Source organism: Mercenaria mercenaria, chromosome 3, assembly GCF_021730395.1.
Source record: "Mercenaria mercenaria strain notata chromosome 3, MADL_Memer_1, whole genome shotgun sequence".
Classification (NCBI taxonomy): Eukaryota; Metazoa; Mollusca; class Bivalvia; order Venerida; family Veneridae; genus Mercenaria; species Mercenaria mercenaria.
Genome location: NC_069363.1, coordinates 97,067,242 through 97,094,597, shown reverse-complemented (window position 1 = coordinate 97,094,597; position 27,356 = coordinate 97,067,242). Strand labels below are relative to the sequence as shown.

The window sequence follows — 27,356 nt, the reverse complement described above, 5'->3', positions numbered from 1 at the left end:
TTCATAAAAATGTTAAATCTGATGTAGACTTACTTATTAAAGCCGCCGTGTGAATCGGAGTTTATCTTCTTTTTGAAATGAGAACCATGTACCTTTCCTAAATTTAGACTGTGTTTAATACATGGAAAAAATGCCTTATATATACCTAAAGAAAACACCAAAAGGACTGACCAGGATACAATGTATATAATTTTGCACTGCGAATATCTGTTCGTATAGTAGATAATATACTTAATACATCTATTAATAAATATCAGTAGGGAATAGTAAAATCTTTTGACGGATGCTGTCTGATAATATAAATTAAAGATTTTATGCGAAAGTATTTTCAGCAATTTACAATTTCTTCGCGGATCTGCTTTATACCAATAGGTATAGCGATACAGCATGGGTTTCGTTACTATATACCATGTCAGGCGGGGATAACTGGGCATTACAAGCTACAGTAGACCTCGTTGTACGATCAGATATAGGCAGAATCAATTCATCACCAACAGTAGATATGCCATCCATTCTCTACTGGCAGACAGGATGCTCCTATATCTACGCCTTACCAGGTCAGTACTTTTACAAAACTATATCATATAGAATTCATGTGAAGTATATTGATCCGAAAGACGGAATATTCCAGAGGTCATAACGATTGACTGATCCAGATTGCTCATATAAATATAAGAAAGCATTTTTTATAACATGCTGACATGCATTTCGTACCGGTGGCAGTATCAATAATTGGTCACCCCCTTCCCATCTTGGAGTTGGCAGTATCTGCCTTGTAACACGCGATCTGACTGGACGAGCGTTTCAGTTTCAAGATGGCTTCAAACATTTCAATATACCGTGAAAGAGAAATATTTTGCTAGAAAAAAACTGTGGATTTGCAGACCTTATGACAAGTGTAGCGATATGCCGTTAGAATGCGTCTGAGTTGCCGAAACGACGATATCGTATGTTCCACATTGATCTGTGGGCCAGTTTCGGTAAGTCCTCTAGTTTTTCGATTTCTTAACCAAGAAATTAGGCAAAGGTTCATCCTTTTTTGACATTTATACATTTATTCCGGGATTGTTTAAGACAGGATGTCGCTTTCCTTTCTTCCGTATGTGACGGTATGTCAAACAAAAATTATTCTCATTTGAGTAAACCTTGTGTATGAAAAATGCGGAATTCTCTCACTTTGAAAGTATTTGGCTCCACACACATTCTTGATAAATTGTTCCAATACTGAGTTTCAGATATAAGCGTTTTGCGTATGGAACTGTTCTAAATCAATTAAAAGCTGATTGTAATAATTTTTCATTATTTTGACAATTTATACCAAACTTTGGGGGTTAAAATACCTCATCCATCCGAGGTATATTTTCGCCACTTTTAATAACTCATTAAATTATCAAAATTACTGTATTTTTTAATAAGACATTATCAAATAATTGTGTTAAGATTCACAATTTTATATATTTTCATGAGAAAATATAAAATATTGCAATCAGTTTAGAATATAGACAACGTGCATACAAATGTAATATATATGAATCACATGTTGTTTCTCAATTGATCGAGCCTATTTGTGTTTCATTCAGAAAGCTTTGGGGTGCCAATAGATTCCCTCGATTTTACATGTCAAAGTAAGCTTATTTGTATAATTTTGACTTTTAGTCTACAAAGATACTTTTAAATGTAACATACATAACAGTCGCCGCTCAAATTTTCCAGCTTGAAGAATTAGCAGCATTGGAAACACTCCAACAATTGCATTTGTATGATTTTGATTTGAATAAACTATGTTTACTGAACATGCACGCATGACCGCTATAATTGTGTTGAACTTGTAACTATCCTCAGTTATAGGATGTCGACAAACTACAGTAAAACTATGATGCCTCTTTCAGCATCATTGTAAAGATAGCATAGATTAGCAATTTTTATGGCTTCTGCTTCCAACATAGATTGCATATTGATAATTAACAATAGACTTTATTACAGTATGTTCGCAGTCTGAATATTATTGACTTTCATTCAAAAGAAATACAGAACATTAGCATGATTAGGGTATCTAAGAATCAAATAATCCGTCAGTTTTTACAACAGTACAAGATGAAATGAAACATACATTATGAAACATACTTTACCAGGATTACACAGAATATTAAGTAACATTAAAACTAGGACAGTTTTTGAGTTTCAAGACAGAGATTTTTTTTAATGCGCTGTTTTGATATTTATGGAATGTAAGATTGTATTCATTACTGAAATTATCGGTTTATATGCATCATGTGTTCAAAGCTGCTGATGTAATTCCTGATGTAAATAAACATGGCACAATTGAACATATAGAACATCATCATACATATAAAGTACAACATAGGTAGTTAAACAAATGTCACTTTTGGTAAAATATGTTTCTTCAAATAGTTCTGTTTCTTTGACCATAGTGATTTTCAAATATAACTTATACTGTAGGACGGAATTACTGAACTTCATAATTGATTTGTTTTAAAATATTTACTATTTAAACAGTAGCAGCTTATTAATATTTGTACGTGTAACCGATTTCAGTTGGTCATTTTGTGAGCGGTAAATTCCTCTGTAACATGTTTAAATCAATATAAATTGATTCTTGTTACAGCGATGAACTTTGAAGAGCTAAACCTCTTTCTTATGTTCATGTTTGGCCGAATTTAAGGCTGTTATTTGGAAATATTTGGAAAATGGCGACCATCTTAATTTCAATAGTCTGTGTAACTAAATAGCCTATTTTGTTAGAAGTTTATCAAACTTAAATTTTGGGTGATTTAATTGCTATGTACATAATGACTACTAAAAATATTAAAGCCTTCAAAATATGAAAACGTTGGTGGCATTAACTCATATGTATAATAATGTCGGATTAATTTGAAATAGCTGTCATCTTAAAAAAAGACTTATATTGCAGGATCTGCTTCCATTTTAATGGTCCCCATAGGAACTTCCTTGAAAATTTTGCAATACTTTTATCATTTCTTCTGCACTAGCAAACATAGGTCAGTCAGTATGCAAATTGCCCAGAAATGAAACACAAATCATAGGTTTAGCCAACTGACATTAAGGCGCAAACGTATCTGCTTTTTTAATTAATCACTCATTCATTTTGTTTTCTTTATTGTCAACATGAGTGTTCTGTTCCTTTATAAAGGATTAGAAGCTCTAACTAATGTGGCGGGTGGGGTACATCAACCGCTACTCTTTACATTTTATTCATTATGCAATACATTGCGTAGCATTATTTGATATTGATTATTTCAGGCATTAAAAGACGAGGTTTATTATAAAGAATGTCACATAAATTTCGTTTTCGCCAACCAAATAACCGTTATCCCTATGCAGTTCTAAATGGTTTCCATTAGACACCAGTAGTATAGTAATTGATTGTTTTAAGTCAATCTGACCCCACTTGACCTATAACCCTTGGTCAGGACTGGTCAATGCCGGACAATTAAAAACCCACAGGTTTAAACCCAGTAAAAAGTTTTAAACACATATAATATAATGAGTTTACAGAATAAAATATATTGTTTGAAAGAAAGAAAATTTACTGATAATATAAATCCTCATTATGCTACAACAAAAAACGGGAGAAAAATGATAATGGCTACCTGTTCGTCTTGTGGAAAAATGAAATCAAAGTTTGTTAAAAGTACAGGGGGTAATCTAGATATCCATAAAGCAATGTTACCTTTATTACCTAAAAAAGGTTTAACACTTCCAGGATATAACTATTGTGGGCCAGGAAATCCTTAAGATAATGGACCTCCTGTCAACGAACTGGATGCAGTATGTATGGACCATGACTTTTGCTATGACAGTGGTGTTAAAAAAGGTACATGCGACAAAAAAAAATGCTTTCCAACTTAAATAAAACTAAATGAAAAACATTTGGAGAAAAGATTGCAAAACATTTAGTTGTAAAACCCGCAATTAAAACGAAATACAAACTTGGTCTTGGACAGGAACAACAGTTCCCGATGGGCTTAACGCCCAGACAAAAACGAAAGTCAAGAAACGGGAAAAGTGGGTAGAGTATACCCCCGAAATAACTGTACCAAGCTACCGCTGGAGCGATGAATTAGCAGAAGAATTACACAAACCAATTAAAAGAAAATTTAGGAAAAGAAGAGTGATAGTTAATGACATTGATGATACTTGGTCAGCTGATTTAGTTGACATGCAAGCTTTTTCAAAATATAATAAAGGAGTAAAGTACTTGTTAACCGTTATTGATATATTCAGTAAATATGCTTGGGTTATTCCATTAAAGAATAAAACTGGAGAATCTGTTACTGAAGCATTTAATAAAATAGTTTCAGAAGATAGAATTCAGGGACGAAAGTCCCCGAAGACTGCAAGGATTCCACAAAATTTATGGGTAGATGAAGGAAAAGAATTTTATAATAAAAAGTTTGAATCATTTTTGAATAAAAATAAAATTAACATGTACCATACATTTAATGAAGGAAAGGCTGTAGTTATTGAAAGATTTAATAGAAGTTTAAAAAGAATAATGTGGAAATATTTTACAGCAAATAATACTTATACTTATTTAGATAATTTGCAGGATATGGTTGATAAATATAACAAAACAAAACACTCTAGTATAAAAATGACACCAACCGAAGCTAGTAAAAACTTAAATAAAGGTACAGTTTACTTTAACTTATATGGTAATTTAAAGATATCAAAGAGTAAAGCAAAATTTAAAATTGGTGATCGAGTTCGCTTAAGCAAACTGAAAAGACATTTTGAAAAAGGATATACACCAAACTGGACAGAGGAAATATTTATAATTTATAAAATTAATAATACAAATCCCAGAACATACACAATTAAAGATTTAAATGATGAAATAATTCAAGGTTCATTTTATGAACAAGAACTTTTACCTACTACACAAGAAGTTTTTAAAATAGAAAGAGTTATCAGACGAGACTATAAGAAAAAACAAGCTTTAGTAAAATGGAAAGGTTACAATGAAAAATTTAATAGTTGGGTTCCGTTTAGTGAATTGGAAGAAATTTAAATTGAAAAATACTAATATTAATTATATAAATGAGTAATAAAAATCTAATTTCTAATAATAATGGAATAGAAACAATAGATCAATTAATTATTCACTTAACTAAACTAGCTGCTGCTTACAGAAAAAGTTATAAATTTTGTGGGAGAGTAAGTACTGGGTTATATATTACAACAGGTATTTTTGGTTGCTCAGCTGCATTAGCACTTGTTCCAGCTATTCCTATATTTGTAGCAGTTGCTGGCGCTGTTCCAACAATAATTACCATATTTACTAATAGACTAAAACTTGACGACAAGAAATTTATTTTAAAAACACATCATCACAAAATAAAACAACTTATAACAAAAGCACGGATCGGAAAAGTAAATAAAGAAGATCCAAATAAAGTTATTCAGGATATTTTTACAATACTATTAGAAATGCAGAAAGAAAAAATTATTCAACACCTCTTGAAATGCACATGAAGGAATTTAAACATAACGGATATTAAAGTAAAAAAGAAGAAGAGTTGTATTAAAGGTTATTAAAGATTATTAAAGATTATTAAAGATTTTTTCTATAAGTATTTTATATAAATGAGAAAAATTATATCAGTTGAAGGTAACATTGCATCAGGAAAAAGTACGTTTTTAGATATTATTAAACAATATAATCCTAATTTTAATATAATTCCAGAACCAATTCACGAATGGCAAAATGTTATGGATCCACGTGCAACCGAAGGTTCCAGCTTCGCAAGCGGAAATTCATATAACCTTTTTGAACTTGCTGCTCAAGAACCATCCAAATATTTATTTCCTTTTCAGCTAACAACTTTAAACAGTCATATAAAAATGCTATCTTCTGCTAAACAGTTTGATGGTGTTTCTGTCCTTGAACGTTGTTATTTAACTAACAGTAACGTTTTTACAAAACAACATCACGACAACGGTGTTATAAATGACCCCGAGTGGGCAGTATACAATCTTTTCTTAACTGATCATATTATAAAACCATACGGAAAAAAACCAATTGATGGATTTGTTTATGTTAAAACCGACCCAGACATATGTCTTAAAAGACTTCAAAAAAGAAACAGAACGGAAGAAAATAGAGTTGGTTTAGATTATTTAGAAAAACTACACAAATTACACGAAGAATGGTTAAACAGAATGTCTCAAGAAAGTATTGCAATTTTAACAGTTGATAACAATTTAGAAAAAATGACTTTAAAATCTTATTCAAAAGATATAGATAATATAAACAAATTTCTCAAATCAATATAATTTCTTAAGGTGCGTTTTTAAAGATTTTTTTCTATAAGTATATTATATATAGATGGTTAATAGAAAGGTAGATAGAATGATTATGCCAAAATTATCTAGCACTTTAGGAGAAATAATGAATCCAGACAAAAATTCATATAAAAAAGTTCTTAAAAAGAAGAAATGTTATTAAATATTGGTTAAATCAAATAGTTAGCGATGAATATAAAAATCACGTCATTGATAAATTACAAAATGTTATAGATCCTTATCTTTTGAAAAATAATTTATTTGAATGGGACTGTGGTTGTCTATTAACTGAAGAAGAAATGCTGAAAGATTATGTGATTGTCCCAGACCAAATAATATTCGAAACAATCCTAAAAAAGTTATTGCAACCAATTATGATACTAATGAAGAAAAAACATATAAAAGCACTTATGCAGCATCCAAAGACCTTAGTATTAATTCAGGGTTAATAACAATGTGCTGCAAAGGAAAAAAAAAACAAGTTAAAAGTGGAATATCAAAAACCAGTGGAAAAAGATATAAATTTAAATATTTTAATTCTTCTTAAACTTTATTTATTTTATTATTTTTTAATCCTTTTTTCCTTAGTGATTTTTTTTCTAAATATAAATACAGATGGAAATTGAGAGATCTACAAAACAATATTATAAGAAATTTGAAATTAAAATTAAATATAGACAAGATCCAAAGAATCAATTATATTTAACTATAAACGACTCTTATGAAATACTTAAATCTGAACTTAAAACTTTAAAAGGTATAAAAATAAACGTTGTTTTAAAAATAACTTTTGCAAAATGGATAAAACTGATACAATATATAAATCAGCTTATTTTCAATCAAAGGCTTTAGAAATTATTAATACAAATGAAATAAAAAAAACTTTACGTCAAGCTTTTGATGAAATAATAAATAGAATTGGTAATTGGATTTCTGAAGGAAGTGGCTGGAGAATAGAGTCAGTTGATGCTCATTATATAAATAGATATAAGTATAGTCCACTGGCTGCTTCAAGTTATTTAGAGCTACCAAAGAAATTACAACATCCTATGAAAGGATTAATAAATATAAAGAATGATGATAACGAATGTTTTAGATGGTGTCATTTAGCTTATAAATTTCCTGTAACAAAACATTCTGAAAATGTTTCAAATTATAAAAAACATATAAACGATCTTGATTATACTGGAATTAAATTTCCTGTTACATTAAATCAAATACCTAAAATAGAAGTTTTAAATGAAATATTATTTAATATATTTGGTTATGAAGAACCTACGGGAATTTATCCATTGTACATATCAAAATATCAATACGAAGAACACTGTGATATGTTACTAATTAATAATAACGAAATATCACATTATGTTTTGATAAAAGACTTTAATAGATTAATGAATAACAAAACAAAAAATACAAACAAGAAACATTTTTGTAGATCTTGCCTGCAACACTTTACCCAAGAAAGAATATTAAATGAACATATTCCAAATTGTTTAGCTATTAATGGTACCCAAGGCGTAAAAATGCCAAAAGAAGGAAGTAAAGTACAATTTAAAAATTATCATAAGGTTTAGCAGTACCTTTTGTAATTTATGCTGATTTTGAATCAATAACTAAAAAAGGTTTTAACTGCTTTAACCATCAACTGAATCTTCATTTACTGAACCATATCAAAATCATATAGATTGTGGTTACGGCTATAAAGTTTGTTTGTTGTTATGACGATAAATATACTAAACCAACCCAGATTTATAGAGGCCCTAATGCAGTTTATAAGTTTATTGAAAAAATGCTTGAGGAAGAGGAATATTGTAAAGAAATATTTAACGAACATTTTAACAAAGATTTGAGAATGTCTAAAAAAGATGAAAGTGAATTTAAAAAGCAGAAATCTTGTCACATTTGTGAAAAAGAATATAAAGAAAATAAAAATCCTGTTCGAGACCATTGTCATATAACAGGAAAATTCAGAGGAAGTGCTCACTCAGAATGTAATATTATTTTAGACTAACACACAAAAATCCTGTTATTTATCATAATTTAAGAGGTTATGACGGTCATTTTATTATGCAGCAAATAGGAAAATTCAAAAAAGAAATTAATGTTATTCCTAACAATATGGAAAGATATATGGCATTTATGATTTCCGACTTGGTCTTTATTGATTCATTCCAATTTATGTCTCAATCATTGGATAACTTTGTAAAATATATTCCAGAATTTAAATACACATCAACTCAATTTGATAAAAATATTGAATTATTAAAAACAAAAGGTGTTTATCCATATGATTACATGGATTCATTTAAAAAATTCAAAGAAACAAAATTACCTGCTAAAGAAGATTTTTATTCAATTTTAAATGAAACACTCATATCTGACAACGAATATGAACATGCTAAAAATGTTTGGAATAATTTAAAATTAAAACAATGGGAGAATATCATGATCTATATTTAAAAACTGACGTATTACTTTTCGCTGATGTATTCGAAAATTTAGAAAATTATGTTTGGAGTACTACAAATTAGATCCTTGTCATTATTTTAGTAGCCCTGGTTTAGCTTGGGATGCAATGTTAAAAATGACTGGAATTAAATTAGATTTAATAACTGATATTGATATGTATCTTTTTATTGAAAAGGGACTGAGAGGAGGAATAAGTTATATTTCAAACTGATACAGTAAAGCAAACAATAAATATATGAAAGATTATGATCCTAAACTTGACAGCAAATACATTATGTACCTCGACGCCAATAACCTTTACGATTGGGCCATGTGTCAACCTTTGCCCTCTGGAAACTTCAAATTTATATCCGAAAAATAATTCAAGAAATTGATTGCAAAAGGTAAAACTAACTTTATAGTTGAATGTGATCTTGAATATCCAAAAGAATTACATACTGTACATAATGATTATCCTTTGGCTCCTGAAAAAAATTATTATACCAGATCAATGGCTTTCTGACTATAGTAAAACTATTAAAGAAGAATTTGAAATAGGAAAAAGTAATGTAAAAAAATTAGTTCCAACTTTAATGAAAAAACAAAATTATGTAGTTCATTATAAAAATCTTGAACTATATACACAATTAGGGTTAAAAGTAACAAAAATACACAAAATATTAACTTTTGATTAAAGTCCTTGGTTAAAAAAATATATTGATTTTAATACTCAAAAAAGATCTAAAGCAAAAAATTCATTTGAAAAGGACTTTTTTAAGTTAATGAACAACTCTGTATTCGGTAAGACGATGGAGAATTTACGGAAGAGGGTTAATATTAAATTAACTCATGATGAAAACCTTTTATTAAAATATATAGCAAAACCTTCATTTTGTTAGTTTCAACGATGTTTAACAAGAATTTGTTTGGTATTCATAGAATAAAAGAAAGTTTGTTATTAAACAGACCTGTTATGTTGGAATGTGCATTTCTAGATTTATCAAAATATTAATGTATGATTTTCATTATAACTACATTATGGAAAAGTACGAGGGTAATTGTAAATTACTATTCACTGACACTGATTCATTAGTTTATGAAATAAAAACCAAAGATGCATATGAGGATTTTTATAAGGACAAAGATTTATTTGATAATAGTGATTACGATAGTAATTCAAAATTTTATTTCGACAATAATAAAAAAGTAATTGGAAAATTTAAAGATGAAGCTGCCGGCATTCCCATTGTTGAATTTGTCGGATTAAGAAGTAAAATGTATTCATTTTTATTAGAAAACGAAGTAAATGTTAAAAAATGTAAAGGAATTAAAAACTTGTTGTTAAGAAAACAATAGTTTCATAAAAATTACAAGATACTTTGTTTAATTCAACCCAAAGTAATCAACACCTTTAAAGTATTCGTTCTGATAAACACAATCTTTCCAGTTATGTTATAAATAAAACACTTTTATCATGTTATGACGATAAAAGATATATTCTTGATAATGGTATTGATACATTAGCTTATTCTTAAATTAATTCTTAAATTAACTCTTAAATTAATTCTTAAATTAACTCTTAAATTAACTCTTAAATTATAGAACCATAAATTGTTAACTGAATATTCATAACGTTTAAAGAATTAATATAAATAACATCATTAATTTTAAATTTATTAGCATAATTAATAGAAATAGATTCATTTTTTTCTGTATTTTTTACATTGTAACTTTGAAGAAGATTACATTTTCTTATTTTTTAGTTGTAATTTAGCTTCTCCTTTATCTAATCTAATTGCATCAACAAGAATAATTAATATGCAATTAAAATTAATTCTTACATTATTACCATTTTGAACTAAACCAGGACTAGCATTTACAGTTTTAATCCACTTCCGGTATCTTGAGTATAACATGTTAGAAACAATGGAGGTTTTCTGATTAATTGTCTTTCTATTTGTCTTTCTTTTTTATTTACTTTTTCATTTATATTATTAAATATACCCATTATATTAATTATTCCAGTTAAATAAAAACACAGTAATTAAATAAAGTTTTAATTAAAGTTGTAATTCAAAAATTTGCTTTCTTTATAATTTATATATTCCTCCAAAAGTTTGCTTTCTTTATAATTTATATATTCCTCCAATATGTAGAATTTGACATAACTATCCGACATAAGAACAAATGGTATTTCTGTAGATGATGAATCGTCATAAGGATGAATGTCAAACATTGTCCTTTCTTGTTAAATAAATTTTAATTTTTTTCTGATACATACATTACACTGCCCGCTTCGGGCCCACTATCATCGATCTTGGATGTTATATTTACACTCCCACAGGAAATGTACCTGTAAAACCCTTGCACCACCTAAGAAGAAAATGTGATATTTTGCATTTTGTCGACTGGTGGGACGCCACTATAAAAAAACCTGATATCTATTATATGAATTCCGGCTTTTTTTACTGACAACACATTTTTTAATAGTACATCCGGTACAGCTAGTTTATATTCTTGGTTTGTGTTTATAAAATCTGTATAATCTACGATATTTCCAGATACCAAATTAAATGCACTAAAATAGCCCGCACCACTATTAATTACATTATCATATAATGAATATATCCAGACACCGTGGCGATCAAAATACTTTTTCAATTTTATGTATGAATATGCTACAAGGGATTTTGGTTCTTCTCCTTCATCATGACCGCTGTTATATTCAAAAAGAAACACTTCACGTCTTACTTTCTCTAGTTCTTTTTCCAATTCTTCTCTATCTTTTCTATCTTTCCTTTTAAGTTTAAGAGTTTTTTCAGCTAAATCATCAAATCGTTTTGTTGTAGCAACTTCAGAAGCAGATAAATTGTCAACAACACCCTTTGTTCTAGCTAATTGTGTTTCTTGTTTTAGAAAAGCATTTTTTACTTTTGTAATTTCTTGTGTATTAGTAGAAATTTCTTGAGTATTAGCAGTAATTGATTCTCCTTGTTTAGTTGATATTTCAACTACAGAGTCCAGATCATTTATTATTTTTTTATTTTTATTATTAAATTCGCTGATATCTTTTTCTAACATTTCTGTAAGTGTACTTAATTACGCGTACTTTAAATTGTGGCGTGTGTCAACAGTACTAATCATGTTCCGAAGTTGTTTCTTAAAATTTTCTAGCTGATCATTAATTGTGTTAATTGCTTTAGCATTAGCAGTAATTGATTCTCCTTGTTTAACTGATTTTTCAACTACAAAGTCCAGTTCATTTTTATGTTTTTCAACTTTAGCATTAAATTCATTGATATCTTCTTGTAATTTTTTTGTAATATTACTTAAGTCTGCATACTTTAAATTATGACGGTTGTCAACAGTACTAATCCAAATTCGAATTTGTTTTTTAAAGTCATCTATTTTAGAATTGAGCTCTTCTTTAAGGTTATCTAATGCTGTGTCATGATCATCACCTCTTTGTGAAGCTGCCTTTTCCAGTTCAGATTTATATTCTGCAAGTTTATTTGAAAATGTATCGAGTAAATCTTGATTACCTTTTACCATTTCAGTATTTAGTTTATTTACTTCTGTTTTGATTTCTAACTGATACATATTTTGTAACTTTTTCTCAGCTTCAATAATCTTGTCTTTTAATTCTTCGTGTTTAATCATACTATCTTTTAATTCCTTGTGTTGATTGTGTAAAATTTCTAAATTAACCCGGAATACTTCTTTCAACTGACTATCTGTCAAATCAGATTTCTCTTCAAGTTCTTTAATAGAATCAACTATAGCTTTCATTTCTTCTCCGAGTTTACCTTGAAATTGAACTATTAATAATGAATTGTTTTTTAAGTCTTTTGTTAAATCTTCAATATTCTTTACTTCTTCTTCTAATGTCTGTTTTATAGATTTGATGTCTTCAAGATTATAGTCATCTATTACACTTTGAACTTTTTTATACATAAACCGTCTTGAAACTGCATCGTTGGGTTTATCCGGATCTCCTAGGTTGATTATTTCATTACCTCCCATATCTAATGCTCTGTTCATTGTGTTATCAAGTTCCTTATTTCTGTGAAGATATGATTCCGTTTCCTTTTTAAGTTTTTTGAATTGTTTTTTAGTAGCATAATCACTTAAATCAATATCAAATTTAACTTTACTTATACTGTCAGGTTCACTTATTTGTTCTATATTATTAAAAACTCCCATTATATATTACCAGTAAAGTTTTTTCTAAAAACTTCCTTGGTTTGTCAATATATAAGAAATCATATTTTTGATTTGTTGCATTAGCAAAAGATTTAGGGTTAATATTTTGTTCATTACAAATCATATCATTTTCCTCGTTTACCTGGACTTTCAAATAAATATAATGTGAACAGTTAATACGGATATCTTTTGGTGTTTTATAGTAAGACTGACTTAAATAAATAACACAACAGTTTTTGTGACGTCCTTGAATAAAGTATTTTGTTATTTCATTTTGAACGTTTTTATCTTCACATAACAAATCATCAAATATTACTACTTTTTGTTTTCTGATTCAAGATTCTCACAAGGTTCAATTTGGTTATAATCGGCCGAATATTCAAGTATTTCATTTGGATCTACTTTAATTTTTTTTTGCAATTTGGTTTAAGTTGTTAATTAAATCTTGATATTTAGATTGTTCTAAGTTTTTAGCATATGGGAATAATTTATCATAATATATAAGAGGTTTTCGAAGTATATGCATTAATGTATTTGTTTTTCCAGATCCAGAAGATCCACATATTAACATTCTAAAACATGAATCTGGCATAAAGGGATATTGCTTAAATTGTTTAAAGTTATTAGATTTGTCACTTTTTATATCATAATTTGGAATTTCCATTTATATATAATAATACATTATCTTACAATATCTTACATTATTTTACATTATTTTACATTATCTTACATTATCTTACATAATTATATAAATGCAATCAAAACTTAATGAAATAAGAATAAGAAAAAACTTAGTCGGGCAAAAGATGAGAGCTCTTAGAGAAGAAATAATGAGAGAAAAAATTAAGAAAGCTACAAATCGGGATATGTACACTGAAATTTATAAGCCAATTACTGAAGGAATAGAAAGTCAAAAAGAACAATTATCAAGTCAGTTAAAAGCATTACCTGGAATAAAACAACAATTAGCGTTACTAGGTGATGAAATAAAAGATATACAAACATATCAAGGTTTACCACAGATATTCCAAGAACCAATACGATTATTACCGCCGAAAGATCATATGGGTTTGGATGATGAAGATGATGAGTTTGAAGACACTAAAGAATTTCCTGAAGAATCAGAAGAATGAATTGGGAGCAAGACCAAAAGAAAAGAAAATACCTACAGTAGATTTAGATGCTTTTCTGGATGGTAATGTTATAGAAAAATATCAATATTACAAACCGTCTAAAATGTTTGACCTTTTAAATGCAAATGTACTTGATCCTAATAAAATAGATAAAGACGATCTTAAAGGTATAATAAATGGTGTTACTGAAGAAAAAAATTAAATGGTCCAATAGCTAGCAAATCAAAATCAAAAGATTCAAATAAGCAAAAAGAAGCAAAAGAATTAAAACATGAACAAGGCGAACTGTTAAAATACAAAGACCGGTTAAATCATATTCTTGGTATGTCTTCTACATATGGACAAGGAATAAAACATTATAACCCATATAAAGTTTCACCAAAGGGACAATATTGTAATTAAATTATTAACTTAAATAAACTTTACGGACAAAACAAATTGGTTGCTAAGGATCAAAGAACTGGAAAAGAAGTAATTAATACTGAAGTAGATAATGATTTGATTGATTTGATTAATAAAAGATATAACAATAATAAAAAACATTCAATTCATTCTAGAAAAATATTTAAAGAATTAACAGAAAAATCAGGATTACCTATCAATAAAAGATCTATGAAATTTAAAAAAGTAATTAGAGGACAAGGTTATGACGTTTGTCCATGTAATCCGGAAGAATTGGTTAATGACTTGGAGTTAATTTGTGGTTCAATTAATGCTGGAAATAATAATGAAGAACTAAAAAATGAAGGTATTAGCATAATTGATAAACTATTAAAATGAATTCACTCTTACCAAAAGAACATGAAATGTTATATAAAAATTATTTTTCTTGAATTTAAATTTTAATTACATAAAATGGAACAAAAATAGTAATTAAGTTCTGAAACAGTTAAAGATAATAACAAAAATACTCCGAGTGATTTTACAATCAGATTTAGTCGTTCTTTAATTTTAGATAAAAATAAAACTTATGTTGTTGGTTTGGACAGTATTAACACTATGACTTACTCTTGGCATAATATTAGTGATGAATATGATAATAAAAAAATTCGTTATAATAATGGTAAGGGTAAGGATTGGAAAGATATCATATTTACAAATGGTTCTTACAGTTACACAGATATTAATAATTATATTAGGGAAACATTAATAAGTAATGGTGATTATGAATTTGATAAATCAGACATTGCTCCAATAAGTTTGGAATTTGATTTAAGTAGTTTTAAGATTTTGATTTCAATTAAAGATAATTTTATGTTGGATTTAGAAAAATCAAATTTTCATACATTGCTTGGATTTGAGAAAAAAGCTTTAAATAAAACTGAATGGGGAACTACAACACCAAATGTAACTAACTCTGTGGATACAATTTACATTCATTGTGATCTTATTGATAATTCACTTGCTGATGGTAATTTCAGTGATATTATCTATGCTTTAAGTACTGCAGATTCAACAAGAGCTTATCCATTTACAAAAGAACCACAAAGAGTTGGATATTCTGAAATTAGTAAATATATTATAATTCAATTAGAATATATATTACAGATGTATTTGGTAGAATAATTAATTTTAATGAGGTTGAAACAAGTTTTACACTAATTTTAAAAAGAAATATAAATTTTAGTTTTTATATAATGTACAAAAAAGTTTATGACAAAAATAAAGGAATATTTATTTATGTTGATGCTCACACGGGAAAAGAAATCATACACGGAACAGGTATCTTTGACACTTTAACAAAATTGTTTTCAAGTGGAGTTGCATCTTCAATTAGCACAGCTGGAAAAAAAAGCTCTGGAAACAGCAGGAAAAGCAGCACTTGAAAGTGGAACAAAAAAGGTTGGAACAGAAGTTGGAAATTTAGCTGCTAATAAAATTGTTGAAAAATTTAAAAAGAAACCTGCTCCGGCATTTGGTAATTTAATTGCCAAGGAATTACAAGAAAAGAATAACAGTAAAAATAATGATAAAGAGGAGGATATTCATATGAGAATAAATAGAATATTGTCAGGATCTGGGACACGTAAACGTATTAACAGATTAATTTATAAAAAATAAAATAATATATAATATATAAATGTTTAGAACAAAACAATATTCTGAAAGATATGAATTAACTCCTATTCAATTAGATACAGCCTTAATATCTGTCTTGGGAAATAATGTTAAGCAACAAAAAAAACGGATATCACTTTACAATTAATGATAGAAGCTCATATTTTGATTGGTTTAATGCTTATTTTGAAGTAAGTTTTAAAGTAAATAAGCTTGCTAATGGTAATAATTATGGTGGTGGAGATCAAATTGCTCTAATTAATAATGCAGCTTCATTAATTGATCAATTAGTGGCTAAACAAAATGGAAAAATTGTATATGATTGTAATAATTTATACAAGGTAATAAATGTAAAGAGTTTGGTTGAATTGTCTGAATATTATGCAAAAACATCTGGAACAAACGAATATATTTATTTAGATATAAATGATAGTGCTGAAAGCAGAAAAAACCGAAGATGAATATAATTCGGGGTTTGCTAATAGAAAGGTATTAATCCAGGGTGGTAAAGAGGTAAATGTTAAAATTCCATTAAATAATTATTCATTTTTTCAGGGTTTAGAAACTAATATTATACCTCCAAGTCAAATTCAAATAAAACTGCAGCTGACAGATGATGATGAATTAATTTTTAGAGCTAATGCTGCTGATGCTGGTAGAGTAATTGTAACAAAATTAACTCTATGGGTTCCACGTTTGGTTTTTAATGAATTTGGACTTAATTTAATTTCTGAAAGATTTACAAAAGCAAGATGGTCATACCTACGGGAAATGGTGACGCAATCAACTGATACACAACAAACTAATATAACCTTTAGAATAACGGCTGGTGTAACAAAACCACAACATGTATTTGTTTATTTACAACGACCTGATAAAAGTAATTCACAAGAACATAATCCACATTTATTAGATACATTTAGAGTTAATGCAGCAAATAAAAATTGCACTTTGAGCTCTTGTGGTCTTGAAGTAGGTGATGGTGTTTTTATCCAGAAACAGAATATACAAGTATATCAAGAATATATGATGATGTAATTAATTATTATTATAAACAAAATAACAAAACTACTGGAAGTCTTTTAAATAGATCAAACTTTTTTAGTTTATTTGGATTTGTTCATTTTAACTTGGAATATAAAAAGGAAGTAACTACAGAATTCCTAAGCATATTACATTAACAGCTAAATTAAATATTCCACCGACAGCTAATATTCGTGTTTACGCAATTGTATTATATGAGGAAACAGTTGAAATAAATACTATTGGAAATGAACTTGTTATTGTTTAAATAAAATAAATATAAATTATATATAATGACATTAAATTATATTGAATATAAAGTTAATCTTACAGATGGACAAAAGAAAAATTTAGCACAAGCTTATAATAATAAAATTCCACATACTTTTAGATTAAAACATGAACATTTACGTGGAAACTTTCCTTTACTTTTAACAAAAACACAAATTAATCAAATTGAAAAGTCTATTAGAAATAAGAAGGGATTAGAAATTACAATTTCAGAAAAACAAATGTCCAGTCAAGGTCAAAATGGCGGATTTTTAGGAGCTTTGGCTGGTTTGTTAGGAAAAACAATTCTTCCAATGGCAGCGAAAATAGTTCCAAAAATATTAGCCCCTCTAGGCATTGGTGCTTTGTCTGGGCTGGCCAGTACTGGTGTTAGTAAAATACTTGGAAATGGTATGATTTCAGTAGCTAATGATAAGAGAAATATAATATCGCCATATCTTACACCTAATCAAAGAAAGCAACTAGTAGGATCTGGAGTGATTAAATTAACACAAAAACAAAAACAAGACGGCGGGTTTCCTGGGGTATGCTGCTGCTAGTCTAGGGATACCTTGATTACATCTTTGTTAAGTGGTAAGGACATGGCCAGGTATACAGATTGATTCTCAGAGAAGACCTTACAGACGAATTCCTATAGTAAAAAAAGAATAAAATTTATAAACAAACCAATTTCTAACTTTGAAATTGAACAATGGGTAAAACAATTAAAAATTAAAAACTTTAGGGGTGTATTTAGTAGAAATAATTTACCAAGAGTGAAACTCTCGGAGACCACAGGTTTACCAAAAACGAAAGAAAAGGTTGAATGTGGAATAATCAATTTAGATGACTTTGCTGGACCTGGAACACATTGGGTTTGTTACTTAAATAATATGTACTTCGATCCATTTGCAATTCCTCCACCAAAGGAAGTATTTAGATATATACCTGGAATCAAGTATAACAACATACAATATCAAGACTAAACAAGTGCACTCTGTGGTTATTATTGTTTATTTTTCATTGAAATGTTACAAGATGGTATAAACATTTATGATTTATTGTATAAAACACTGAGAGTAAACAATCAAAGAGTAAATGAACAAACAATTATAAATTATTTTAATAAAATGAGTGAAAATGTATCAAGAACATAATATTCTTTACTACTAACAAAAATGTATCATACACGTTATATTCTATACTACTTCCAAAGGCGTATATTCAGTCATGCGTGTGATTGTAGAACAATCATACGGTTGAGTGATTTCACTAACATAAACGTTATGTAATGTTAAGATCATACGGTTGGGTGATTTCAGTAACACGAAAGTTTAATGTTCAGTCATGCGTGTTATTGTTCTACAATCCTACGGTTGGGTGATTTCAGTAACACGAAAGTTTAATGTTCAGTCATGCGTGTGATTGTTCTACAATCCTACGGTTGAATGATTTCAATAACACAAACGTTTAGTAATGTTCAATCATGCGTGTGATTGTTAAACAATCCTATGGTTGAGTGATTCTTACAACATGGAAGTATTATAATGTTCAGTCATGCGTGTGATTGTTCTACAATCCTACGGTTGAATAACTACTGTGAAATAAAGTTTCATTCCTTCAATTCTACCGTTGTATGGTTTTTATACTAGCAAAGAAAGTCCTAGTTTGCCGTCTGGTACAATATGACAAAATGTTCTGGGTGTGTATGGTCCTAAATCCTTTCTTTTCATTATTCAATAATATTTTTACATATTCCTTGTTATTAGAGTCTAAAATCATATCCTTTTTATTCGATTTTATTAATTGATCAATTGTTTTTTCAATAAGTCCGTTCTTATCCAAATTCCAGAATATTTGTCACAGTATAGCAAATTCTATTCTTACATCGTGCTGTTGTATCCATCCTCTGATATATAGTATCTTTGTAAAAGTCTCAAATAATCATATATCTGTATAAGTCCTTTCTTTAATTATTTAATTTTATAAGACATATCCTTTGTTATAACTGTTCAAAATGGCGTACCTAAGTTCATAAATCTGATGCAATAACACAGTCACGATTATGATAGAACGTTCTAGCAATGCGGAAGTTCTCTCGAGTGGATAAATATGTGTCTTTACTTCCTGATTTAAACGTAGTAACTGATGTGTTTACATTGTATTAAGAGGTTATGAAAAAGGCTACTTGTTTTTTCAGTATGGGTTTTAAAGTTTCTTATGACTTTTTAATGAAATATATTTTATATAAAATTTATATAAAATATATGGTTGTTTTGGTTTGTTGATACCTTTGCAAGTTAAATCAGAGGTATTTACAAAGTTTAGTAAAACCTGTGGTTTTTTAATTGTCCAGCATTGGATTTTTTAAAAGAGGGGCAAGGGGTCAAGTGAGGTCAGATTGACTCAAAAAAAACAATTATTATACTACCGACACCTAAAATCCATATTAATTTTTACTGTCATGTTGCTCAGACCGACATCCACCCTTAAAAGTTTCCTAAATGATAACATATGGCATAGCTCAACCTTTGCCTAATTTCTGGGATACGACTTTTAATTTTTTTGGCCTTGGGCCATGGACCACATGGATATATTAATATATAAAGCAGACTTTAAGTACTGTGTTGGTAGTTGGAATATTTTTGGGTGTGTGGGGTGGGGGGCGGGGGGGGGGGTTGTATCAGGGGTCTTGTAGGGTAGGGATATTAAGGAACGCCTGAGAATGTCAGATCTTATAGGGTTGAACCAGGTGTCTTAGGGGTTGGGAATGGAGAGGGGGTGGTCAATCAATGATACTGCCACCTGTGTTTCATATGGTTTTAATAGGTTATATAAATCTAGTATAAAATATCAAACTTTCTGTAATAAACTGTCGTGTATCACTATTCTCTCAGGCGATCAGTTTTAACGTTATCCGAAAAGACCGCATAATAAATATCATTTTAGACCATCTAAAATCAGCATGAAACTTTGGCATCATATTTGTTTCCTTTTTATCAGTCTATGACGTTGATGGTGATGTCATTAAATGTCGATGGGCTTCTGGATCCGATGAATGTGCAGACGTTTGCCAGTCTTTTCCAGGTTCTTCATTAGATATGGTATGTGAATCTTAACATGATAGTCTCATTATTCATTATACAGCTATTACAAACAGGTGGCCTTGTTACTGTCGATGTCACTTTACTATATTTTACAGCTTATTATATTTTCCGTCTTAAGTTCTGTATTTTGATTCATGTCTAATTCAACATTTAGTATCAATAACATATCTGTCTAAGTTTGTGGAGATTTTTTTAAATATAAAACTTGAGCAAGTCTGATAGTATTCGTTTAATCTGTTATATTTGCTGATAGTATGTCGAAAATATCTTTACTGATTGTTTTGCATAACGATATTCCTATATTCGTTTCATAAAATAAAATAAATAAAAACAATTAAAAAACTAAAGATAAAAGAAGAAACAAAAAATATGGGTATATTTTCGATAAGAAAAATGTAGATCTGGCATGATCTTAGAAACAAATCCAAATGCAAATGAACTGTGCTATTACAGTTACCTATTTTTTTCCTTATCAGTGTTTTGCTATATATGTATGATGTAAATAAAAAGTTTATTAATTTGTTTCATAAAGGTGATAATATATATCTTTTTATCTTTTTTTTTTCAACGGGTTTAATAAATTCAAAGCTGAGAGTCTCAAATGTAATATTCTTTTTGTCCCATATTAGCTTTTCCTGCCGAAGCATCAAAATTCTACTTTCCTTAACTATATAAACAAGTCAATTTGACCAACGTCTCCTTTACTTCAAACTACAAAGACGTCAGGCTTTATGGCATTAGTGTATTATCATGTAATTGCTTTATTGCACTCCCGCGACGTCAAACATGCGAATTATTTCAGTGCCAAACAGTTGAAAACAACATTTTAAAAAATATATTAGTCATGTGTAGATCCTTAAAACACGTTTTGATCTCTACGAGCGAATTTAATTAGCTCAATTAAGATTAAGTGTGACGTCATAAATGTATGACATACAGTTTTACATCATAATGATATAACGTCATATTAAATTTAAGCTCGTAACCGGTAACGCAGGGTCAGCTAAACTAGTTCTGGGGCTGCTAGATTAGAATTACTTCCCAAACTTCTGATAAAAAGGAATAAATATGTATACGTTCCATTGGCTATGCAACATTTTCTTACCATGGGGGTAATTTGTAACAGCATATGACCCGAATGACGTATTACGCAATAGTGATTTAATCGGTACGTATCATAACTCCTGCCCATATTTTATTTAACTTATAAAATATAGGAACAGATTCATTCTTTCCAAATTTTGCATGAACCGCAAAACGAAAGACGCTTAAGTTTTAAGAGACTGATAACGTGTCACCGTTTAGAAGAGGCACACATGATGGCAGGCAGAACGTTCATTATATGGAGTCACAGTTGTTCTGTTCGGTGAATAGAATGACTTGAAAGTAGATTCTAACAAAATCTGTGTAGTGTAAAAAATGTTAACAAATGGAAATGAAATATACAGAGGATAATACATGACTGTCTATAATATTAAATGATTCATTAAATTGAAATATTAATATAATTAAATGCAAAGCTCTGCTAAGAATTTTATTAGTTTTATTCAACAAGTTTAATAAATTCAGTGTACGAAGACACACATGTAATATCCTTTTTATCACATGTTAGCTTTTTCAGTTGAGACATCAACTTTAACGTTTTCTTTACCTATTATAGTTAGCTTTACCAATGTCACGACGCCGACGTCAAAGTGCAATACAAGCTGTGTAGATCTAATGGTTTAATCACTCTAACGGCGTCAAACATGCGAAAATATATAAACATAAGAAACGGGATGATTTTTTTTTCAGTTCATATGAAATAAACCACAGAATGTGATCTACATATTAAAGATATAGTGCTAAGCGCAGTTCATGGATATGCCAATCATTTCTTATATATATTTTATGTATTTCATTTTTTTTGCAATTCTTGTCTTATTTTCTGATCATAATTTGTCGTTCATTTCGCATGACTCCAGAAAAAATCTTAAATCATACTTTTCTTTGTTTACAGTCGACATGTACAATTTCAAACACTGTTGGTCATACTACCGGATATTACGCAGTAGCAATACAAATAGAAGACTTTGTTAACGGAACATCTACAACACCACTAAGCAGTATACCTCTACAATTTCTGGTCTACGTATACTCTGGAAGTGGGTGTATAGATGCATCACAGTTCGTATCCCCTACACCAGCGGCATACGAACAGTTTTATATTGACATTAGCAGTCCATTTAGCTTGACAGTCAAAGTGCAGGGGCCCCACGCGTATGTTTAGCTTATTCAGATACTCGTATTTATAGATATTAAAGAAAAAAGAGGAATATGTGTAATAAGTAGTAACGTCTTGTGCATCAATCTTTTATCAAAAATTCTACTATTTAAAGTTAAGTTAACATAATGAGTTTCCGTTTCAAACAATATTGAACCTTATTGCCCTGTAACTGGTTTATGATCTCGGATTAAAACACTGCCCTTGGTCAATATTTCAAGAGAGAAATCATGTACTTAATTTTGTTTTTGAATGCTCTCACAATTCAGCTTTAAAACTTTTTATCAGAGTCATAGAAAAATAAACAGTGATGAGTAAGTCGTATTTTATACTTTCAGATTCCTGAGAATAGTAATATTGTCAGAGATAGGGCTGGTAGAATCATCGAAAAAAGCATCACAAAATTCATCAGAACATTACCTGACACTGATCGCTTCATGGACTCCCTCCACTGCTGATATTGATATCAACCACAGAGTTTGCTTCTATGCAAGAGACAGCATCGGGTAGTTAAATTCTCAGACTTAAAGGTGGTCAATCACATTTAAACAACATTTAATGACATTTTTTACTTTTTGTATATTCTGGTAGAGAATTATTTAAGGAACAAAAAGACCGATTACATAGAGTTAGATTCCTATTTGGATATTTTATCATTTTTATAAAATTTTGTAATTACTCCCCTTTAATATGAAAATATATAAAAAGCTGGGTATTTCATTTTATTTCGATACAATGTCTAGTTTTACATTTGCATTTGATAGACATATCAACTATTGAACAATCTGAACCAAAATGCAAGTTTAAAAGCTGTGTGTAGCTTCTGAATTCATTTATTTCCAATCTATCTCGGTTGCGCAACCAAGATAGGCAAAGGGAGGTAATAATAATTTTTCAAACTTGCGTTTCTAATGAATTCCATCTAAATATATAATTTTTAATGCAAATATTTTACAAATATATTACAATATGTCTAATATTAATACATTTCCTTAGGCAAAGTATGTTTATCAAATTTATACTTATGATAAAATAACTCTATCTTGGTTGGGCAACCAGGATAGGAAAATGAAATTTTAAAAATACCTCCAGTGAAAATCTAATTTGTATTAAGTGTTAAGTGAACATAAATGAGTGTAAATGATCAGATGCTAAAGTTTCGAACAAATCCGTTACATGGCCAAAATCTGATTATCTACCTTTAAGATAACGTACTTACCCTATCCATCTTCTTTTATAAATCATTACTCAATGTTACAGAAATGATAATGTCACGAAACAAAGACTTTAAATGGGCACTTACTGTTTCGAAAATTCACATTTGGGTATTAGTTACTCACAACTGTTAAAACAAATCATTTTATTCTATTGCAGAGTCACAAGTGACACGAGATGTATCCACATACTTGTTTCAGGTAAATTCACAATAACATCGATATTGATTTGATATTTCATTTAAGTGGTTCATGAATTTTTTTCGTTTCATTTAATGAAATCTTTCGAATTATTTAATGTGATCATTTATTTGGTTGTTTTTGGGTCAATTGAGCAAAGGTCAAGGTCACAGGGATCTGGACATGGAATACCCTTTCCAATCAGTTACTTGAGAACCAGTTACTTGACCAAGAATGTTGAAACTTCATAGGAAGATTGGACACGCAAAAAAGATGACACCTATTGATTTTGATTGTCAAAGGTCAAAGTCACAGGGGCCAGAACATGGAAAGCCATTTCCAATCCATAACATATGAACCACTAGGCTCAGAATGTTGAAACTTCGTGGGATAATTGGACATACCGAATAGATGATACTATTGCAACTAACCATCAAATTCTGTTTTACTTTTGCTCCTGTCCCCTATTAACTTCATGCCTATTACTACTATGCATTGAGTGAGACACACGCTTCTTGTAGTTAACACAGGTAAAGGATGAAAATAGTCAAAATCGCCAATTATATCTTCAATTTCAAGTCATTATATAGAAACTTACAATGAACCGTATAGTGTATTATTCGCTTTAATTTGGACACAAGAATGTGGATCTGAACAAACATTCTCGAACAGCATTCAAAACTGTTTGGTTCTGTAGCTCTATAGTGTGCCAGGTGTAAGTAGACATAAAATAGAAGGCATTTAACCGGTAGAATTTTGGTGAACAAGGGATCAAACTTGCTACCTATATTTAAGTTTACTGCCACTGGACGACGGCAACGAATCTTATTTCCTAGGAAGGATATCAATTCTATTTAAAGTGATCAGAATTTCAAATCATAAATGTAATAGCATATTATGATATAGAGTTACAGTAGTTGAACTACTTAATGCAAACCATTTGATCGTTTATATTAATTAGGTTAATTGTAAAGGACACAAAACCCTTATAAATGAAGTTTTGCTTAATTGTTTTATATTTGCGCATCCCTAGTCGCTGAAGTTTTATTTATCTCACATAGAAAAGCAAACACAGTGTGTATGTTTACTATATCTGACAGAGAGACAGAGAAAGAGGGAGAGAGAGAGAGAAAATATATGTTTAAACAGTGTCAAAAGTTTAATTATAAACCCGAGCGCTTTCGGCTTTTTAAAAAGCCTTTTTCAAGGGCAGCATATATCAAAACAATACAATAACGGCGTAAATTCCGCCTGTATAGTTCGATATGTAAATGCTATATGAACATATCGATCAACATAATTACATACGATCAGGTTAATTGAAAACATTTGTCAGGCATCTGTTCCGGTCATAGGAAAGAATTATCAAAAATAGAACTAAAGTCTGTTCCACCTATTACGTTTACCTCGTTTCTGAATTATCAGTATCGGTAAAATCGTCCAAAAAAACATATTTATATCCCATACATCAGTATCTCTAGATTTTTTTCCATTTTTTTAATAAAGAATATATTAAAGAAATTATCTTGGATTTTTCTTTTTTCCCCATAGACCGTAATGCTTTATGACGTTACGTCGACTTTCCAATATGGCGGCGCCCGTAGCGCAATAAACTAGGGGTTAACTCAAAATTAAAATGCCCGAGTTAATATTTGAAAAGACTGTGTTTGTTATTGTATTATGTTAATTCTTGGGGGAATTCGTGACAGGCCACCTCAAAATGAAAAATAAATAAATAAATAAAATAAATAAATAAGAAAATAGAAAGAAACAAACACAAAAAACAAGGTGATTTCTAAATAAAAAAAACATATGTGCGTGCGAACGTCTCGTTATTTTGAGAACACATGGGCATTATTCTTATATTAATTTTTCTGTCACTGAAACTCGAATGAAAAATATCAGTATTTAGTTCTATTTTTCAATTGTTAAATTGTGGTTTATTAGATCAAAGGCCTTGGTAAGATACAGACAGATTGTTCTAATAAGATTTCCTTCATCCATTGCCTTTATCCAGCTGTCAAAGATTGCAGTGAGAACAGTTTCACATTAATATTTTGTCTCTAGGTCAAATCAAAGAAAAACCTTGTGTATGCGATAGAGGCTGTATTTTTCAACTGATCTTGATGAATATTTGTCAGAATGATAACTTTGATGAACTCTAGATCAAGTTCGAAAATGGATCATCTGGGTCAAAAACTAGGCCACAGGGTCAAATCAGGGGAAAACATTATGTATGCGATAGAGGCTGTATTTTTCAACTGATCTTTATGAATTTTTGTCATAATGATAACTGTGATGAAATCTTAGTCAAAATCGAAAATGGGTCATCTGGGGTCAAAAACTATATAACTAGGACAAATCAAAGAAAAACATTGTGTATGCGATAGAAGTTGCATTTTTTCAATAGATCTTCATGACCAGAATGATTGCCGCAATGAAATCTAGGTTAAGTTGGAATATGGGTTATCTTAGGTAAAAAACTAGGTCACCAGGTAATATTAAAGAAAAAGCTTGTGTATGCAATAAGGACTGCATTTTACAGTCACCAAAACTTAATGAAATTTTGTCAGAATGTTTGTCTGGATGAAATCTAGGTCAAAGCTGAATGTGGATTATATGGGGTAAAAAGCTAGGTCACTAGGTTAAATCAATGAAAAACCTTGTGTATGCCATAGAAGCTGTATTTGTCAATTGATCTTCATGAATTTTTGTCACAATGATAACCTTGATGAAATCTAGGTCAGGTTTGAAAATGCATTATCTGGGATCATAAACTAGGTCAGTAGGTCAAATAAAAAACAAACCTGTGCATGCGATTGAGGCTGTATTTTTCAACTGATCTTCATGAACTTTGTCGTAATAATAACCTTGATGAAATCTAGGCCAAATTTGAAAATGGGTCACCTGGGGTCAAAAACTAGGTCACTAGGTCTTATCAAAGAAAAACATTTTGTATGCGATAGAAGCTGATTTTTTCAATTGATCTTCACGAATTTTGGTCAAAATGATTGCCTTGATGAAATCTAGGCCAAGTTGAAATATGGGTCATCTGGGAAACATGTTTACACTGTTATGATGTGTTTCTCAGGTGAGCGACCTAGGGCCATCTTGGCCCTCTTGTTAA

General features: G+C 29.6%; 1 protein-coding gene across 1 annotated transcript in view; it reads left to right on the top strand.

The window, feature by feature from the left end:
• Window positions 1-381: 381 nt before the first annotated feature.
• LOC123523944 (mucin-like protein) overlaps window positions 382-27,356 on the top strand; it is a 59,108-nt gene continuing 32,133 nt past the window's right edge. The window contains exons 1-5 of the mRNA XM_053539395.1: window positions 382-557; window positions 20,469-20,569; window positions 22,572-22,831; window positions 23,174-23,341; window positions 24,210-24,250. Of these exons, the coding sequence (XP_053395370.1) occupies window positions 410-557; window positions 20,469-20,569; window positions 22,572-22,831; window positions 23,174-23,341; window positions 24,210-24,250 (718 nt within the window). The 5' untranslated portion in view covers window positions 382-409. The remainder of the gene's footprint in view (window positions 558-20,468; window positions 20,570-22,571; window positions 22,832-23,173; window positions 23,342-24,209; window positions 24,251-27,356) is intronic.